The following is a 22,350-nucleotide window of genomic DNA, read 5'->3' on the forward strand; positions in this document are numbered from 1 at the left end:
AGATCTTCCTACCTTATCTTCACCCAGCCGGGTATCACCGATCCGTCCAGAAGAGGGTCCGAAGTCTTCATCCTATCCGGGGAGAAGAGCTCCTCCAGAGGGTCCGAAGTCTTCATCCTATCAGAGCAGAAGAGGACATTCGGACCGGCAGACATCTTCATCCAGGCGGCATCTTCTATCTTCTTCCATCCGACGTGGAGCGGGAACATCTTGAAGCAGCCGACACGGAGCCATCCTTCTTCACCGACGGACTAATGACGAATAAAGGTTCCTTTAAATGACGTCATCCAAGATGGCGTCCCTCGAATTCCGATTGGCTGATAGGATTCTATCAGCCAATCGGAATTAAGGTAGGAAAAATCTGATTGGCTGATTGAATCAGCCAATCAGATTCAAGTTCAATCCTATTGGCTGATTGGATCAGCCAATCAGATTCAGCTTGCATTCTATTGGCTGTTCCGATCAGCCAATAGAATGCGAGCTCAATCTGATTGGCTGATCCAATCAGCCAATCGGATTGAACTTGAATCTGATTGGCTGATTCAATCAGCCAATCAGATTTTTCCTACATTAATTCCGATAGGCTGATAGAATCCTATCAGCCAATCGGAATTTGAGGGACGCCATCTTGGATGACGTCATTTAAAGGAACCTTCATTCGTCGTTAGTCCATCGGTGAAGAAGGATGGCTCCATGTCGGCTGCTTCAAGATGGTCCCGCCCCGAGCCGGATGGAAGAAGATATAAGATGCCGTCTGGATGAAGATATCTGCCGGTCCGGATGTCCTCTTCTGGCCGGATAGGTGAAGACTTCGGACCCTCTGGAGGAGCTCTTCTGCCCAGATAGGATGAAGACTTCGGACGCTCTTCTGGACGGATTGGTGATACCCGGCTGGGTGAAGATAAGGTAGGAAGATCTTCAGGGGCTTAGTGTTAGGTTTTTTAAGGGGGGTTTGGGTAGGTCAGATTAGGGGGTGGTGGGTTGTAATGTTGGGGGGGTATTGTATGTTTTTTTTACAGGCAAAAGAGCTGTTTTCTCTGGGGCATGCCCCGCAAAATGCCCTTTTAAGGGCTGGTAAGGTAATAGAGCTGTTAACTTTTTATTTTAGAATAGGGTAGGGCATTTTTTTTATTTTGGGGGCTTTGCTATTTTTTTAGGGGGCTTAGAGTAGGTGAAATTAGTTTAAAATTCTTGTAATCATTTTTTATTTTTTGTAATTTAGTGTTTGTTTTTTTTCTGTAATTTAGTTTAGTTGATTTAATTGTAGGTAATTGTAGGTAGTTTAGTTAATTTATTTATTGATAGTGTAGTGTTAGGTTTAATTGTAACTTAGGTTAGGATTTATTTTACAGGTAATTTTGTAATTATTTTAACTAGGTAGCTATTAAATAGTTATTAACTATTTAATAGCTGTTAGTTAAAATAAATACAAAGTTGCCTGTAAAATAAATATAAATTCTAAAATAGCTACAATATAATTATTTGTTATATTGTAGCTATAGTAGGGTTTATTTTACAGGTAAGTATTTAGCTTTAAATAGAATTAATTTATTTAATAAGAGTTAATTTATTTTGTTAGATAAAAATTATATTTAACTTATGGGGGTGTTAGTGTTAGGGTTAGACTTAGCTTTAGGGGTTAATACATTTATTAGAGTAGCGGTGAGGTCCGGTCGGCAGATTAGGGGTTAATACTTGAAGTTAGGTGTCAAAGATGTTAGGGAGGGCAGATTAGGGGTCAATACTATTTATTATAGTGTTTGTGAGATGGGAGTGCGGCGGTTTAGGGGTTAATACATTTATTATAGTGGCGGGGAGGTCCGGTTGGCAGATTAGTGGTTAATAAGTGTAGGTAGGTAGCGGCGACGTTGGGGGGCAGATTAGGGGTTAATAATTATAATGTAGGTGTTGGCGACGTTGGGGGCAACAAATTAGGGGTTCATAGGGATAACATAGGTTGCGGCGGTGTCCAGAGCAGCAGATTAGGGGTAAATAATATAATGCAGGGGTCAGCGATAGCGGGGGCAGCAGATTAGGGGTTAATAAGTGTAAGGTTAGGGGTGTTTAGACTAGGGGTTCATGTTAGGGTGTTAGGTGCAGACTTAGGAAGTGTTTCCCCATAGGAAACAATGGGGCGGCGTTAGGAGCTGAACGCTGCTTTTTTGCAGGTGTTAGGTTTTTTTCCAGCTCAAACTGCCCCATTGTTTCCTATGGGGAAATCGTGCATGAGCACGTTTTTCAAGCTGGCCGCTACCGTAAGTAGGTATTGAGAGTTGAAGTGGCGGTAAATTATGCTCTACGCTCCCTTTTTGGAGCCTAACGCAGCCCTTCAGAGAACTCTAAATACCAGCGGTATTTAAAAGGTGCGGGGGGAAAAAAACACACGTAGCTAACGCTCCCCTTTGGCCGCAAAACTCTAAATCTAGCCGATATTTAGAGAATCTTTTTTTATCCAAATTGTGATATGCAACCAGTTAAAGTGCCCCAGTAGCCTAATATAATCACTACCACATCCCTGACACAGGATGTCACTTTTTCTTATTTTAAGTTAAAATTCTTAATCATTATTTTATATATCATATAAATACATTATTGATTTATTTATTCAACCATTTTTTCTTATAATTGGTTTCCTGAGTTATATTTTAAATATGTTTTAAGAAACATAACTGTCAATAGTATGCTGTGGCCTCAATTTCAAATGACCTTGTTTTTAAGATTGGAATCACATGCATGCACTTAGTTTCAATCTCAGAACTTAAATGGGTGCTGATTAACTTGAGTAACCATTTAGCAGCTCTCTGTAGGCATATGGATGACTTTTAGAGGTACTGATCTACTACAAAAATTTAAAGCAGATTTTTTTCAACATAGTTTGCCTTGAAAAGTACCTTGTCATGGCCAACTGTAGATTTTAATATCTACTGGACTTACCTGAGTGTGGCAGAGTTTGAAGACTGAACTGAGAATGATATTACAATGTCTTTGTGCCCAGGGCTTCCTTAATGGATTTTTTGTACAAGGATCCAATACAGAAGTTACCTCTGCGCATTTTGGAGATAGTTTCCAGCTATTAGCAAATTCTAGGACATCTTCTACATTCAAATTACCTCTTGTGTTAAAATCATTATTTGAATTGCCATCAAAGTTACCACAGAGTCCACAGACTTTATTCTATTAAAAGAAAGAGGTTGATCAGGACAGTGAATAATATAAAGTAAAATTATGCCAAAGAATCATTACCTTTTAACCAATCAGAAGAGTGGGACTCAATTTTTATAGTGTGCCAACCCATCCACAGTCCCAATTGGTTAATTTGAATAACTATTCGGGATTGATAATGTATTTATTAAGTACAGGAAGTGATGCTTAAGAAAGTGTTGAGGATAAAGAATAAAATATGTGGCATTTAAGTAGAAGAGGATAACGGCCTCTTGGTGGAGGTTATTTACGGTGTGGGAGGTAATTTGTAAAGGGTGTTTTAGAGATAGGTAATATTTTGCAAATGCAGTCTTTTTCAGTGGGTACATCATGTAAAAGGAAATATTTGAAATAAGGGGGTCATGTGGGGCTGTCTGTTGTGGGAAAGGATTATTACAGTAAGCACCATGTTGATAATATGATTAATAGAACTGGGGCAGAGTCAGAGTTAAAAGAACAGTCTAGTTAAAAGAACAGTCTAGTTAAAATGAAACTGTCATAATTCAGATAGGGCATGCGATTTGAAACAACTTTCTAATTTACTTTTATCATCAAATGTGCTTTGTTCCCTTGGTGGTATTTTTGAAAAGCTAAACCTAGCTAGGCTTAAACTGATTCCTAAACCGTTGAAAACCGCCTCTTAGCTCAGAGCATTTTGAAAGTTTTTCACAGTTAGAAAGTGTTAGTTCATAAGCGTCATATTGATAAACATTGTGCTCACTCCTGTGGAGTTATTTAGGAGTCTGCAATGATTGGCTAAACTGCATGTCTGTCAAAAGTACTGAAATAAGGGGGCAGTCTGCAGACGCGTAGATACAAGGTTATCACAGAGGTAAAACGTATATTAATGTAACTGTGTTGGTTATACAAAACTGGAGAATGGGTAATAAAGGTATTATCTTTTTAAACAATATGCTGGTGTAGACTGTCCCTTTAAGGTTAAATATTTGAAGTGGCAATTACCTATAACTGCTTTAGACCAGGGTTATGGCTAAGCAAGATAGTAGTTGATAGGTTTAAGAGTTAGGGCACAATGATCTAAAGGTCTCTGGGCTGGCAAGATTTTTTTAAGAATGTTCCCCAGTACTTCTATTTCCCTGGTGGAATTGTGTAAAGCTACTTTTTACCCTAATAATAGGGTGTCTCAAAAAGAAGCGTATACTGCATTTTTGTATGGGAAGGAGATGGATACATTAAAAAAAAAGCACAATTAAAATCATAAATTAAAAATCATATAAAACAATTGAACCATTCACACAAAAATGTACAGGAAAAAATTGTATTGCTAACGAGCCTCAAACATCGTAACAAAACTGTTCACCAAAAATCATATTTTATCAAAAACATAAAATGTGTATGTAAACTACACAGGAATAAATCAAATAAAAAATGCACATTGTAAATCATATTTTAAGTACTTAAAAGTACGGAATACAAAGCATAATTGTTTTATTTCCGCCCTACAGATCTCACAGTATTTTCTCCCAAATTAAAAGGAGGCGGGCTTTAATTAAATTACTCAAAACACTAATTACTCTGAGATGAAAACCTCTGCATACGGAAATAACAGATATTTTAAGATATAGTGCATTGAAAACAGCATATTTTGATAAGTATTACCAGTAATGTTAAAGTTTAAACATACGCCGGGTTCTACCTGTGTACTTTGTACTCTGCATATGAGAATTTACGATTCTTAAGGTGTGTTATTGAAATACTACATATAAAATATTAATAAACATTCATATAAATTATTAAAAATTAATAAACATACTGTAAAATATTCTAAATAATACATAGAATATATCTTTATATGTGACAGTATGTTTATTCATTTTTTATAATTTATATTATTTTTTATTAAAATGCTATATGTATTATTTCAATAAGTTTTCATTGCACTACATTGTCCACGTTAAGATCTAGGTTCTTCAATAAAGGGATTATCTGTCTTTTTATCTATCTATCTATCTATCTATCTATCTAAGGCCAAGCTAGTAGTTTGGATTTTAACTTAAAGGGACAGTCAAGTATAAATTAAACTTTCATTATTCAGATAGGACTTTTAATTTTAATTGACTTTCCAATTTACTTTTATCATCAAATTTGCTTTTTTCTCTTGGTATTCTTAGTTGAAACTAAACATAGGTAGGCTCATATGCTAATTTCTAAGCCTTTGAGGGCTGCCTCTTATCACATGCTTTTTAAATCTCTTTTCAACACAAAGAGACAGAAAGTACACATGGGCTATATAGATAACTCTGTGTTCAGGCACAGAAAGTTATTTAAAGGGACAGTATACTGTAAAATTGTTTTTCTCTTAATGTGTTTACAATTGCTTTTTTTACCAACTGCAGAGTACAAAATGTATGAAAATTAGCTTTTTAAGGTTTATTTGTGTAGATTAAAGCTCTGATTTTGTGTTTTGAAGTTACAACCTAATATAATGGTTTGAGCTTGAAGGTATAATCAGATCTCATTACTTTATTACATTGTCTACATATACCTGCTTCTTTATCTTATATCTGTCCATAAACCAATCACCAGTACTTGGAGAGAACAATGGAAAATCAAAATTGTATTACCTTTTCTCTGCTATATCCCACTGGGAGTGTAATTTATTCTGCTGGCTGTGTTTACAAAGCTTATCTATAGCTTGGACCTGCGGCCACAAACTTTCAGAATAGGTGGGGATACCACATGCTAAATCAACTATTTCAAATGCCAATATAAGGGTAAAGGAGCTACTTGTAAACAATTTAATATACTCCAAAAGGTAAAGTGGATTATTGGGAACAAATTAAAGGGGAGAAAACTTTTGAGTAAACTGTCCCTTTAAGATCTAGCACAATACATTGCTAAATTTAAGACAATAGATAATAAACAGTCACAGTCATGTGATCAGGGGGCTGGAAGAAGGTTCCTAGATACAAGGTAACCACTAAGGAAAAAAGTACATTAATATAACTGTGTTGGTTATGCAAAACTGGGGAAAGAGTAATAAAGGGATTATCTATCTTTTAAAACAATAACAATTCTATGGTTGACTGTCCCTTTAAATTTAAAACATTCCTAGGGCATTTTCGGACCTAAGATTTACAGCAGGATAGTAACTAAACTAAAAATTTAAATAATTAAAGGGATAGTCAAAATTAAACTTTCGTGATTAAGATAGAGAAGGCAATTTTAAGCAACTTTTGAATTTACTTCTATTATCAATTTTTCTTTGTTCTCTTGGGGGTCGATCCGATAAAAATCGTCGCCCGCAAAAGCTGGTGACGCCAATATTTGCGCGGGTTTGGTATCCTATATACGGCGTAACCTAGAAGTTACGCGCGTATATTTCTGCCGTCGCCCGTAGTTTTTTGGGCCATAGGCAGGTATACCAAACCCGCGCAGTTTGGTATCCAATATACAGCGTAAGGACTTACGTGGCGAAAATGGAGAAATCTTACTCCATTTTCACCTCGCCACAAAAAGCAGCCGTAAGAAGCCTTACGCTGACTATTGGAGCCCCGCAACTCCCTAAACTGGCTGCTAAAATAAACCTAACACGCATGCACAATGTCTATCTCCCTGTCAACTGCGATCTGCTAAAATAAAACTAACGCATGCACAATGTCTATCTCCCTGTCAACCGCGATCTGCTAAATAAAACCTAACACCTAACGCATGCGCAATGTCTATCTCCCTGTCAACCGCGATCCCCCGCCGCAATCCCTAATAAAGTATTTAACCCCTAAACCGTCGCCATCTACATAAACTAACCACCTACTGTGAGCCCCTAAAACCGCCACCATCTAACTGATCTATCCCCTAATGTGAACCCCTAAAACCGCCACCATCTAACTGATCTATCCCCTAATGTGAACCCCTTACACCGCCGCCATCTATATTAAAATTATTAACCCCTAATTTAATCTACCTACCCCGCCACCAGCTATATTATCTATATTAACCCTAAGTATATTATAGTTAATATAGTTATTACATTATATATATTAACTATATTAACCCTAATTATATTAGGGTTAATATAGTTAATATAGTTACTATAGTATTTATATAAACTATATTAACTCTATCTAACCCTAACACCCCTAACTAAATTCTTATTAAATAAATATAATTCATATTATAAACTAAAATATTCCTATTTAAATCTAAATACTTACCTATAAAATAAACCCTAAGATAGCTACAATGTAATTAATAATTACATTATAGCTATGTTAGGGTTTATATTTATTTTACAGGTAAATTGTTAATTATTTTAACTAGGTATAATAGCTATTAAATAGTTATTACCTATTTAATAGCTACCTAGTTAAAATAATTACCCAGTTACCTGTAAAATAAATCCTAACCTAAGTTACAAATACACCTACACTATCAATAAATTAAATAAACTACAAATATCTATCTAAAAATACAATTAAATAAACTAAACTACAAAAAAAAAAAAAAACACTAAATTACAAAAAATAAAAAAAAGATTACAAGATTGTTAAGCTAATTACACCTATTCTAAGCCCCCTAATAAAATAATAAACCCCCAAAATAAAAAAAAATTCCCTACCTAAGTTCAATCCGATTGGCTGATTGGTTCAGCCAATCGGATTGAACTTGAATCTGATTGGCTGATTGAATCAGCCAATCAGATTTTTCTACCTTAATTCCGATTGGCTGATAGAATCCTATCAGCCAATCGGAATTCGGCGGACGCCATCTTGGATGACGTCATTTAAAGGAACCTCATTCGTTGGGAAGTCGTCGTGCCGGAAGGATGCTCCGTGGTGGAGGAGCGAAGTAAGAAGATTGAAGATGCCGATTTGCTTGAAGACATCGCCGATGGAAGAAGACTCTCTGCCGCTTGCTTTAAGACATCACCCGGATGGAAGAAGACTTCACTGCCGCTTGCTGGAACACATCGCCCGAATCGGATGAGGAGTTCTGCCCGGCGTGGTGAATACAAGGTAGGGAGATCTTCAGGGGGGGTAGTGTTAAGTTTATTTAAGGGGGGTTTGGGTTAGATTAGGGGTATGTGGGTGGTGGCTTGTAATGTTGGGGGGTGGTATTGTGTTTTTTTTTGCAGGCAAAAGAGCAGTTTTCTTTGGGGCATGCCCCCACAAAAGGCCCTTTTAAGGGCTGGTAAGGTAAAAGAGCTTTGAACTTTTTTAATTTAGAATAGGGTAGGGACATTTTTTTAATTTTGGGGGGCTTTATTATTTTATTAGGGGGCTTAGAATAGGTGTAATTAGCTTAAATCTTGTAATCTTTTTTTTATTTTTTGTAATTTAGTGTTTTTTTTTGTAATTTAGTTTATTTAATTGTATTTTTAGATAGATATTTGTAGTTTATTTAATTTATTGATAGTGTAGGTGTATTTGTAACTTAGGTTAGGATTTATTTTACAGGTAATTGGGTAATTATTTTAACTAGGTAGATATTAAATAGTTAATAACTATTTAATAGCTATTATACCTAGTTAAAATAATTAACAATTTACCTGTAAAATAAATATAAACCCTAACATAGCTATAATGTAATTATTAATTATATTGTAGCTATCTTAGGGTTTATTTTATAGGTAAGTATTTAGATTTAAATAGGAATATTTTAATTAATAATATTAATATTAGATTTATTTTAATAAGAGTTTAGTTAGGATGTTAGAGTTAGATAGGGTTATTATACTTAATATATATATATATATATATATATATATATATATATATATATATATATATATATATAATAACGGTATTAACTATATGAACCCTAATATAATTAGGGTTAATATAGTTAATATATATAATATAATAACTATATTAACTATATTAACCCTAATATAATTAGGGTTAATATAGTTAATATAGCTGGCGGCGGTGTAGGGGGATTAGATTAGGGGTTAATACATTTATTGTAGGGGGATGTAGATTGTAGGCAAAAGAGCAGTTTACTTTGTGACAAAGCCCCGCCAAAAGCCCTTTTAAGGGCTGGCAAAAGAGCTGTTACTTTGGGGCAATGCCACGCAAAAAGCCCTTTTCAGGGCTATTTGTAGGGTTAGACTTAGGTTTAGTGGTAGGGATAGTTTAGTATTTTAGGGGTTAAATAATTTAATATAGATGGCGGCGGGGTAGGGGGATTAGATTAGGGGTTAATAATTTTAAAATAGATAGCGGCGGGGTAGGGGCTCACTTTAGGGGGTAGGTAAGGTAGATAGCGGCGGTGTTAGGGGCTCACTTTAGGAGGTTATAGATTTAATATAGCTGGCGGCGGTTTAGGGGTTAATAACTTTATTAGGTAGCGGCGGGCTCCGAGAGCGGCGGTTTAGGGGTTAATACATATTTTATTGTTAGGCTAGTGAGGGGGGATAGCGGATAGAGGGTTAGACGTGTCGGGCTATGTTAGGGAGGCGTGTTAGACTTGTCGGGCTATGTTAGGGAGGCGTGTTAGACAGTGCGGGTGATTTAGACTTTAGTCAGGTTTTGTAGGCGCCGGCAGTTTCTAACGTGCCGCAAGTCACTGGCGACGCCAGAAATTTGTACTTGCGCAGATTTCTGGACATCGCTGGTTTGTCAGACTTACGGCACGTTAGCATCTGACGGCAACATATATGGGATAGCTCGAGTTGCGAGCTGAAACTGCGGGCGACGCGGGTTCCCTCGCTTGCGCCGCAAACTACGATCTATATCGGATCGCGCCCTTGGTATTTTTATTGTAAAAAGCAAAAATGTAAACTTAGGAGCCGGTCCATTTTTGGTCCAGCACCTGGGTAGCGCTTGCTGATTGGTGGCTACATTTAGCCGAGATAACGATGGAAAATTGATAATACGATTAAATTAGAAAGTTGCTTAAAATTGCATGCTTTATCTGAATCATGATAGTTTAATGTTGACTAGGCTATCCAGTCAGATCCCACTATATTATTGAAAATGTGCATTTGGTTCATAGGAAAGAAAGATGTTGGTCTATGCATAGATTAAATTAAGGGTTAAATACTCACTTGAAAGCTTGTTGTGGCCTTAATGATGATACTTGTCATTTTGTCCCATATCAGCACAAGTCCATTCACAGCTTTAATGATTATATAGATGCTAGAATAGTGAATCTGGAAAGGTGAATTCACTACATTTCCTTCTTTAGTCACCTTCACTTCACCATCACTGAGATGCATTTTGTAGCCCTAAAGCAGAAGTGTAAAATCAACAGAGGACAGGTTTGTTATGACAGACAGGTGAAACTGATTAAAAGGAAATTAATATCATGTTTATAAATTGTTTTGCACTCCAGGGACAAGCCACTTGAAAAGCTTTTGAGCATGTTTATCTTTTCTCCTTGGCTATAACCATTTAGGGACAGATATATGAGCTCCTTAACTGATCAAGGAACATTGTGTAGAATGTTAACATTGTTAGGGTTCTGTCTCCTGCAACTTGAACTCTGACCTCTCTATGGAAGTGGATAAACTGTAACGTCCAGATTTACATTACAAAAAATATGGGCAAACTAAATGATGAAAGTACAATACAAAGTTTATTTAAATTTTTATTATGCACAGATAAACATTTAGGGCTAGATTAGAAGTTGAGCTCAATTTAGCGCTCCCGCTCGGACATAAACTACGCTAGACAGAGGCTTTTTGCTTGCGTTGAGTATCACTCATATTAGAAGTTTAAATTAAAAAGTATATATATTTATATTCTATATAGTTTATATATATATATTTTACAATATGAACACTGGAATGTTAAATATGTACAGTAAATATACAGTAAAACACATACATATTTAAATACATATGTACACATACACACACACACATATATATATACATATTTAGTCATATATATTTACGTATATTTACGAGCCCTTATAACCTTTTAATGCCATTTTTTTTATTTTATTACGCTCAAGCAAACGCATTTATTTTCAACTCGTAATAGGTGCGCTAATTCTGATGTGTGCACAGACCCGCAATATTCCCCTTATCACTTGTACGCTAGACTTAGAGCGCCGTGGAAATCTATCCCTTAATAGGAAATTCAAATTTGAGATAGAAGTTCCTGAAGGATGGAAATTAAATTAACTGAAATATACCAAGGAAGCTTGTGCATTTGTTTTGTTTTGAATGTAAATTCATGACGAAAACGCAGATATTTGTTTGATTTTCATAAAACAAATATCCGAACAAATTCACCAACTAAATTTAAAGAAAACAAAGAAATACTGATAAATTTAGTCAGTATTTGTTTGTTTCCTTTAAATCACCCTAGCACACTGGAGAGCTGCACTAATTGTAAATATGTAAATATTTACATTTGTTTAACAAAAACAAATGTGAATGGTCCATAAAAATTCAGTATTTGTTTCATTTAGAACTAAACAAATACTGAATAGTTTTTCCAGACTATTCATTTAAAACCAAATTGGTCACTGCTGCACAAGTCTAATCCCAAAAATTAATAAATAATCTAACCAAATATGTGTTAGAATATAGAAACTAACTGTACAAAAAATATTCAGATATAAATAGAAATATATATTTAAAAATAATAAGAATACTTCCTTCTGTTTTAAAGGGACATGAGACCCACATTTTTTTCTTTCATGATTTAGAAAGAGAATGCAATTCTAAACATCTTTCTAATTTACTTCTATTATCTAATTTGTTTTATTCTCTTGATATTCTTTGCCGAAAAGCATATCTAGATATGCGCAGTAGCTGCTGATTGGTTGCTGCACATAGAAGCCTTGTGTGATTGGCTCCTCATGTGCATTGCTTTTTCTTCAACTAAGGATATCTAAAAAAATGAAGCAAAATAAATAATAGAAGTAAATTGTAATGTTGTTTAAATTTCTATTCTCTAACTGAATCATGAAAGAAAGATTTTGGCTTTAGTGGCCCTTTAACAACATAAGGATGTAAAGTATTTAAAACTAATTTTGGGTTTAGAGCAGTTGGTTTAACACATGTTGGGTTAGCAAATGAGCAGTATCTTTTAGTTGTTTTTTTTTTAATAGTGCGCACCATAGAAGTCTATGAGGAGAAGAAGTTAGCATGGTTGCAGTATCAAAAGAACTAAAGTTAGTGCACATCAGACTTTCACTCTCACGCTAACTTTTTACTTTCAACTTGTAAACTAGCCACACTAACTTTTCACTTTGAGCACAGTCAACAATTGAGCGAAATAGTTATTTAGCTTGCTACTTGTAATCTGGAAACAAAAATCGTTCCAGCTGGTGCAACAAAAGACTTTTATTGTGCAAACAGGGATAAAGAAGCGACGTTTCAGGCCCATACTTGGCCTTTTCTCAAGCTTAACCAAACATTAGTGAACAAACATTTAAATAGCCCAAATGGCGCCAAATATTGTGATCGAAAAGTGATAAAATGTTGCCCTCTAGTGGAGAATCATCATTTAGCATACAAATATATATCAAAGTGCACATAATTGGCCTCAATCTTGCCACCTAGTGAATCAACATCATATTATTAAACAGTTATATCTCTCATATCATATGTGAAAAAATTCCTATTCTATATTAAAAATTAATCAGCATTACAAAATTGCATATTAAAAAATATAATAAAATACATTGAGAATTTCATAAATGTTTTAATAACCACAATATATTGAACTAAAAAATATATATCAAGTGTATCCTAGATGAATCAATCGTATTTGATATAGTTGTTTCAATCGATTAACTTCATCTCTATTTTAATTCATCACTATATGGATACACTCATATAATTGGTCAATATTAGCCATTCAACATAGTGTATCTGTTTAAATTTAAAGAGACATCAATCTCATACTAATGTCATATTAATATTTACTTTTAGAATGCACATTAATTTATATAGTATAATATTACAACAAAAGTCCTATATTTATTCCATATTATTAAATTAAATTTTATTGGATTCTATATTAAAATGAATTTTATCCATTCACCAAAAGGCAGTCCAATTACATTCCCTATTTACTTGTAATCTGGCCCAAGGGTGTGTTACATTGACTCTCACCATCATGAAACAAATTAATTTATCAGGGAGCTAAACCGAAGTGTAATAATAGAAATAATGGATGGAGTGGTCAATAATCAAATACAATTTGACACTACTTCAAAAACAAGAAAGAGCAAAGTCAGGCTAATTTTTTAGAAAACATAATTTATGTAAGAACTTACCTGATAAATTCAAATCTTTAATATTGGCAAGAGTCCATGAGCTAGTGACGTATGGGATATACAATCCTTCCAGGAGGGGCAAAGTTTCCCAAGCCTCAAAATGCCTATAAATTCACCCCTCACCACACCCACAATTCAGTTTAATGAATAGCCAAGTAATGGGGTGATAAAGAAAGGAATAAAAAGCATCAACAAAGGAATCTGGAAATAATTGTGCTTTATACAAAAAAATCATAACCACCATAAGAAAAGGGTGGACTTCATGGACTCTTGCCAATATGAAAGAAATTAATTTATCAGGTAAGTTCTTACATAAATTATGTTTTCTTTCATGTAATTGGCAAGAGTCCATAAGCTAGTGACATATGGGATATCAAATACCCAAGATGTGGAACTCCACGCAAGAGTCACTAGAGAGGGAGGGATAAAAATAAACAACAGCCATATGCTGAAAAATGAATCCACAACCCAAAATATAAGTTATTCTCATGAAGAAAAGAAAAACTTAAAACATCAGCAGAAGAATCAAATTGAAACAGCTGCCTGAAGAACTTTTCTACCAAAAACTGCTTCTGAAGAAGCAAATACATCAAAATGGTAGAATTTAGTAAATGTATGCAAAGAGGACCAAGTTGCTGCTTTGCAAATCTGATAAACTGAAGCTTCATTCTTAAAAGCCCACAAAGTGGGGACTGATCTAGTAGAATGAGCTGTAATTCTCTGAGGCAGGGCCTGACCCGACTTTAAATAAGCTTGATGAATCAAAAGCTTTAACCAAGAAGCCAAGGAAATAGAAGAAGCCTTCTGACCTTTCCTATAATCAGAGAATATAACAAATAGACTAGAAGTCTTTCTGAAATCTTTAGTAGCTTCAACATAATATTTCAAAGCTCTCACCACATCCAAAGAATGTAAGGATTTTTCCAAATAATTCTTATGATTAGGACACAAGGAAGGGACAACAATTTCTCTACTAATGTTGTTAGAATTCACAACCTTAGGTAAGAACTTTAATGAAGTCCGCAAAACCGCCTTATTGTGATGAAAAATCAGAAAAGGAGATTCACAAGAAAGAGCAGAAAGCTCAGAAACTCTTTTAGCAGAATAGATGGCCAAAAGGAACAACACTTTCCAAGAAAGTAGTTTAATGTCCAAAGAGTGCATTTGCTCAAATGGAGGAGCCTGTAACACCCTCAAAACCAAATTAAGACTCCAAGGAGGAGAAATTGATTTAATGACAGGCTTAATACGAACTAAAGCCTGAACAAAACAGTGAATATCAGGAAGAGTAGCAATATTTCTGTTAAATAAAACAGAAAGAGCAGAAATTCAAAGTACTTGCAGACAAACCTTTATCCAAACCATCCTGAAGAAACTGTAAATTTCTAGGAATTCTAAAAGAATGCCAAGAGAATTTATGAGAAGAACACCATGAAATGTAAGTCTTCCAAACTCGATTATAAAGATTTACGAGCTTGTAACATAGTATTAATTACTGAATCAGAGAAACCTCTATGAATGAGCACTAAGCGTTCAATTCAAATTTAATGATTTGAGATCCTGATGGAAAAACGGACCTTGAGACAGTAGGTCCGGCCTTAACGGAAGTGGCCAAGGTTGGCAACTGGACATCCAAACAAGATCCACATACCAAAACCTGTTGGGCCATGCTGGAGCCACCAGCAACACAAATTATTGTTTCATGATGATTTTGGAGATAACTCTTGGAAGAAGAACTAGAGGCGGGAAGATATAAGCAGGTTGATAACATCAAGGAAGTGTTAGCGCATCCACTGCTTCCGCCTGAGAATCCCTGGACCTGAACAGGTATCTGGGAAGTTAATTGTTTAGATGAGAAGCCATCAGATCGATTTCTGGAAGACCCCACATCCGGATGGAGAGACCACTGCCCTGGATGTAAAGTCTGATGGCTGAGATAATCCGCCTCCCAATCGTCTACACCTGGGATATGAACCACAGAAATTAGACAGGAGCTGGATTCTGCCCAAACAAGTATCCAAGCTACGTCTTTCATAGCTTGGGGACTGTGAGTCCCGCCCTGATGATTGACATATGCCTCTGTTGTAATATTGTCTGTCTGAAAACAAATGAACGGTTCTCTCTTCAACTGAGGCCAAAACTAAAGAGCTCTGAGAATTGCACAGAGTTCTAAAATATTGATTGGTAATCTCGCCTCTTGAGATTTCCAAACCCCTTGTGCTGTCAGAGATCCCCAGACAGCTCCCCAACCTGAAAGACTTGAATCTGTTGTGATCACAGTCCAGGTCGGCTGAAAAAAAGAAGCCCCTTGAACTAAACGCTGGTGATTTAACCACCACGTCAGAGAGTGTCGAACATTGGGATTTAAGGATATTAATTGTGATATCTTTGTATAATCCCGGCACCATTGATTCAGCATACAAAGCTGGAGAGGTCTCATGTGAAAACGAGCAAAAGGAATCACGTCCGATGCTGCAGTCATGAGGCCTAAAACTTCCATGCACATAGCCACTGAAGAGAATGACTGAGACTGAAGGTGCCGACATGCTGCAACCAATTTCAAACGTCTCTTTTCTGTTAGAGACAGAGTCATGGACACTGAATCTATCTGGAAACCTAAAAAGGTGACCCTTGTCTGAGGAATCAAGAAACTTTTTGGTAAATTGATCCTCCAACCATGTTTTCGAAGAAACAACACTAGTTGATTTGTGTGAGATTCTGCAGAACATAAACACTGAGCTAGTACCAAGATATCGTCCAAATAAGGAAGCAACGCAATACCCTGCTCTCTGATTACAGAGAGTAGGGCACCCAGAACCTTTGAAAAGATAATTGGAGCTGTTGCTAGGCCAAATGGAAGAGCAACAAATTGGTAATGCTTGTCTAGAAAAGAGAATCTTAGGAACTGATAAATGTTCTGGATGAATCGGAATATGAAGGTAAGCATCCTGCAAGTCTATTGTAGACATATAATGTCCTTGCTGAACAAAAGACAGAATAGTCCTTATAGTCACCATCTTGAAAGTTGGTATGCTTACATAACAATTCAAAATTTTCAGATCCAGAACTGGTCTGAATGAATTTTCTTTCTTTGGGACAATGAATAGATTTGAATAAAACCCCAGACCTTGTTCCTGAAAAGGAACCGGCATGATTACCCCTGAAACCTCCAGGTCTGAAACACACTTCAGGAAAGCCTGAGCTTTAACTGGATTTACTGGGTTGTGTGAGAGAAAAATTCTTCTCACAGGAGGTCTTACTCTGAATCCTATTTGGTACCCCTGAGAGACAATGCTCTGAATCCATTGATTTTGGACATAATTTGCCCAAACATCCTTGAAAAACCTTAATCTGCCCCCTACCAGCTGAGCTGGAATGAGGGCCGCACCTTCATGCGGACTTAGGGGCTGAGTTTGGTTTCTTAAAATGCTTGGATTTATTCCAATTTGAGGAAGGCTTCCAATTGGAAACAGTTTCCTTGGGGGAAGGATTAGGTTTTTGTTCTTTATTTTGACGAAAGGAACGAAAATGATAAGAAGCCTTAGATTTACCCTTAGGTTTTTTTATCCTCAGGCAAAAAAACTCCCTTCCCCCCAGTAACAGTTGAAATAGTAGATTCCAACTGAGAGCCACATAAATTATTACCTTGGAAAGAAAGAGAGAGTAATCTAGACTTAGATGTTATATCAGCATTCCAAGATTTAAGCCACAAAGCTATTCTAGCTAAAATAGCTAAAGGCATGGATCTAACATCAATTTTGATAATATAAAAAATTGCATCACAAATAAAATGATTAGCATGTTGTAGTAAATGAACAATGCTATATAAGTCAGAATCCAATTCTTGTTGCGCTAAATTCTCCAACCAAAAAGTTGAAGCAGCTGCAACATCACCCAAAAAAATTGCAGGCCTAAGAAGATGACCTGAATATAAATAGGCTTTCCTTAGATAAGATTCAATCTTCCTATCTAAAGGATCTTTAAAGGAAGTACTATCTTCCATAGGAATAGTGGTTCGTTTAACAAGAGTAGAAATAGCCCCATCAACTTTGGGGATCTTTTCCCAAAACTCTATTGAAATTGCTGGTAAAGGATACAATTTTTTAAACCTTGCAGAAGGATTAAAAGGAGTACCCGGCTTATTCCATTACTTAGAAATCATATCAGAAATAGCATCAGGAATAGGAAAAACCTCTGGAGTAACCACAGGAGGTTTAAAAACAGAATTTAAACGTTTACTGGTTTTAATGTCAAGAGGACTAGCTTCCTCAATATCCAAAGTAATTAACACTTCTTTTAACAAAGAACGCATAGATTCCATTTTAAATCAATAAGTAGATTTGTCAGTGTCAATATCTGAGGAAGGATCTTCTGAATCAGATAGATCCTCATCAGAGGTGGATAATTCATTATGTTGTCGGTCATTTGAAATTTCATCAACTTTATGAGAAGTTTTAAAAGACCTCTTATGCTTATTAGAAGGCGGAAATGCAGACAAAGCCTTCTGAATAGAATCAGAATCAAATTATTTAAAATTCATAGGTATATCATTTACATTAGAAGTTGAAGGAACTGCAACCGGCAATGTACTATTTCTGATGGACACACCATCTGCATGTAAAAGTTTATCATGGCAACTAATACAAATGACATTAGGAGATATAATCTCCACAATTTTACAACAAATGCACTTAGATTTGGTAGAACCGATGTCAGGCAGCAAAGTTCCAACAGATACTTCTGAGGCAGGATCAGATTGAGACATCTTGCAGAATGTAAAAGAAAAAACAACATATAAAGCAAAATTATCAATTTCCTTATATGACAGTTTCAGGAATGGGAAAAAATGCAAATAGCATAGTCCTCTGACATAGAAAAAGGCAAGAGGCAAACAGCAATGGGGCAAATAAATAATGAATAAAAAGTTTGTTGCCATGTATGACGCACAACGTAACTTAAACTTTTTTGGCGCCAACCATGTCCGGAAATGACACACTCGCATCACTAACGATGCAACTCTGTGTGAAACCTCTGCGTCAATTACGACGCTGGAAATGACGAACTTGCTTCAACGGATGTGCCTTTTGTGCCAAAAAATTCTCGCACCAAGAATGACACAATAAAGTGTAGCATTTGGAGCACCCACAAGCCTAAGTCAGCCCGCAATTTGAAACAAAGTAGTCAATTGAAAAAAAGACTAAACCCCATGTAAGAAAAAAAATATTTCTTAATATTAACTTTCCCCAAATATGAAACTGAACATCTGCAAAAGGAAATACATGAACCTGACTCATGGCAAATATAAGAACAATACATATATTTAGAACTTTATATAAATGCATAAAGTGCCAAACCATAGCTGAGGTATCTTAAGTAATAAAAACATACTTACCCAAAGACACCCATCCACATATAGCAGATAGCCAAACCAGTACTGAAACAGTTATCAGTAGAGGTAATGGTATATGAGAGTATATCGTCGATCTGAAAAGGGAGGTAGGAGATGAATCTCTACGACCGATACTGTCCACGTCCCTCTGACATTCGCTGTACTCTGAGAGGAATCAGGCTTCAAAATGCTGAGAAGTGCATGTCAACGTAGAAATCTTTCTGATTTACTTAAATTATCTGAGACTATGTTGGTGTTACCAATCCCGCATATATCTTTTTCCACACAAACTTACTTCACCACCTCCATAGGAGGCAAAGTTTGTAAAAACTGAATTGTGGGTGTGGTGAGGGGTGTATTTAGAGGCATTTTGAGGTTTGGGAAACATTTCCCCTCCTGGTAGGATTGTATATCTCATACGTCACTAGCTCATGGACACTTGCCAAACAGTGTCCCCCTACACCATCGCCAGCTACATTACATACCCCCTAATGTGAGCCTCTTACACCGCCGCCATCTACCTTACCTACCCCCTAAAGTGAGCCCCTACCCCGCCGCCATCTACCTTACCTACCCCCTAAAGTGAGCTCCTACCCCGCCGCCATCTATTTTAAAAATATTAACCCCTAATTGAATCCCCCTACACCGCCGCCACCTATATTAAACACATTAACCCCTAATTTAATCCCCCTACACCGCCGCCACCTATATTAAACACATTAACCCCTAATCTAATCCCCCTACACCGCCACCAGCTATATTAACTATATTAACCCTAATTATATTAGGGTTAATATAGTTAATATAGTTATTATATTATATATATATTAACTATATTAACCCAAATTATATTAGGGTTAGATTATATCAGCCAATCGGAATTAAGGTAGAAAAATCTGATTGGCTGATTGAATCAGCCAATCAGATTCTAGCTCAATCCGATTGGCTGATTGGTTCAGCCAATCGGATTGAACTTAAATCTGATTGGCTGATTGAATCCTTGAAGACCTATTGTATCAGGAATAGGCTCCCTCACTACTAAACTATCAGAATATGTTGATACTTTATTGAAACCAATGGTTCAATAATCCTATGTGAGGGATACTACTGATATAATAAACAATCTCTCTGCTGACAAAAAAGCTTCCCATCAAAGGTGAAAATATTATTTTAAAGAACAAATTTCAATAACCTGATAACAAACAAAGTGTGTTTTTCATAGCTTGCTTCTCAGAAGACTAAAAAATGCCTAGTGGCCTTAAGAACAGCCCAGTAGGCCTATGAACAGGTAAACTTGTTTGCTGAAGATCCTGCTTTTGAAAAATTAAACAAAGATATTCAAAAAAGTATAGATAAATTGCATAGCAAAATTAAGTTCAGGAAGAGGAGGAAACTGATGAGAGATCAGGTTGATTTCAAGAAAGGAAAAATATAATATACACCATCAGTAAGAGGTACATATGATTCTGGAACAGACAACTCAGATTGTGAGTTGGATAGGAATACACAGAATGTAAGGGCAGTTATAAATACAGGGGCCCCTTTAGACAATACTCGTAATGGAAGGGGAGAAGAGGGAGGAACAGGAGGTTCAGAGGCAACAGGAAGAGGCTAGATCAATTTTAGGGGAATCTCCATTAGGGAATCAACTCACTGGAGTAAATTTTTCATCCTTACTGTGGTAAATTTGAGGTTACTAAAGACAAAAAACCTACTTGCTCGAAAATTAGTTTTTAAAAAACTTTGGAGCGAAAATCAAAGAAACAAAGGCTTTGTACTAGAGGGTAAAGCTGACGAGGAAACTTTGGCAACACTGGTTTCCATTTTGTCTGAGCAAGAATAATCATTGGTAGAAAGGGTTGACAAATTCTCAGGGAAATCTAATTTGTATAACAAATCTAGTCATATGCCGGCCCTATCCCTGGTCCCCAGCATTCAAAGCATTGTTAAATGTGTGGAAAAAGATATATGCGGGATTGGTAACACCAACATAGTCTCAGATAATTTAAGTAAATCAGAAAGAACAGCTCTAAATGAGCTAAAGAATCATGACAACATAATCATTAAACCTTCTGATAAAGGTGGAAATGTTGTGATCATGGATAAAACATTGCACTTAGAAGAGGCTATGAGGCAACTAAGGGATCCTCAACAGTATATCCAGATAGAGAGGGCAGACTATAAAAAATCCTGCAATTAACTCCTATTTATCCTTAATGATGGCCTAAGAGAAGGGCTGATATCTTCCAACGAACATCAATTTATGTATCAGAAATTCCCTATCCTCCCCAAATTCTACTGCCTATCTAAATTGCATAAAAAAGCTGGAGAAACCTCCAGAGTGACCTTTTATCTCTGGCATAGGTGGCCCCACTGAAAATGTTAGCAAATATCTGGATTTCTATTTTAAACCATTTTAATGTCTATGCCATCCTATGTCAGAGATACTAGCAAAGTTCAAAAAAAGGTTATAAAGCATGAGAAAACCCTTTTGGTGACCCTGGACGTTAAGTCCTTATATTCCTCTATCCCACACTGGGCTGGTCTTAAGGCCGCTAGGCATTTTTTAGACACCAGAGAAGCAAGCTATGCAAAACACACTTAATTTGTTATCAGGTTATTGGCATTTGTTCTTAAAAATAATATGTTCACCTTTGATGGGAAGCGTTTTTGTCAGCAGAGAGGTACATCCATGGCTGCCACATGTGCCCCCAACCTATGCATGCCTACACCTGGACCTTTGGGAACAGCAAGAAGTTTTTGGCAGATTAAGTGAGTGGGTGGAGGCATATGTCTTAGATATGTTGACAATGTCTTCATATTATGGGAGGGCAGTGTCGAAGAAGTCAATATGTTTTTTGATCTTCTGAATAATTCTCTTAATACTTTTCTAACGTATGAGGTTAACAAATTAGAAACCTCTTTTTTGGATCTATTGATTAACCCTTTGAGTGCTAAGCACTTTCCCACCTGGGTGCTAAGGTTTTCTTAAAGGGCTTTTTATTTTTAATATTTTTAAAAATATTTTTTTTACTTTTTTTTTATTTATTTCAGATCCCCAAGACTTACACCGTTGGAAAGGTTAGGCGATTACCTTTCCAACGGTGGGTTTTGGGGGTCTGTAGCTGCTTAGATGCCTGAGATACAGGCTTCTAAGCAGCATGCCCCCTGCTCCTATATTTAACAATGTTAATGTTAAATAAAGTTGCGCGGTGACGTCATCACGTTTATTGCGTGTGATGTCACCATGCAAAATGGAAGCCCCGGCGATGCCTTTCATTATGCAGCACCGATCGCCAGGGTAGAAGCGGGTGGGAGCCCCCAGATCTCCTTCAAGTTGGGAGAGTGCTAGTGATGGCTCTGAACCATCATTAGCACCTGAGTGGGAAACTCTGTGACGGCTCAGAGCCGTCATTAGCACTCAAGGGGTTAAAAAGCATAAAAATGGCCTAAGTACAGAGGTATACAGGAAAGCCACGGCAACAAATTATTTACTGCATGCTAAAAGCCATCATCCACAAGTGTTAAAGGATGGCAATCCTATAGGACAGTTCCTGAGT

The 22,350-nt window shown here is 36.3% G+C and overlaps 1 protein-coding gene across 1 annotated transcript in view; it reads right to left on the bottom strand.

Annotated features, from left to right (window-relative positions):
• The window catches only part of LOC128636247 (mucin-2-like), a 47,142-nt gene extending 26,505 nt beyond the window's left edge, over nt 1–20,637 (bottom strand). Inside the window, exons 1-3 of the mRNA XM_053689285.1 lie at nt 20,569–20,637; nt 10,211–10,390; nt 2,935–3,174 (exon numbers count right to left, since the gene is read on the bottom strand). Coding sequence (XP_053545260.1) covers nt 2,935–3,174; nt 10,211–10,390; nt 20,569–20,637 — 489 coding nt within the window. The remainder of the gene's footprint in view (nt 1–2,934; nt 3,175–10,210; nt 10,391–20,568) is intronic.
• Nucleotides 20,638–22,350: the final 1,713 nt, after the last annotated feature.

This window comes from Bombina bombina, chromosome 7, assembly GCF_027579735.1.
Source record: "Bombina bombina isolate aBomBom1 chromosome 7, aBomBom1.pri, whole genome shotgun sequence".
NCBI lineage: Eukaryota > Metazoa > Chordata > Amphibia > Anura > Bombinatoridae > Bombina > Bombina bombina.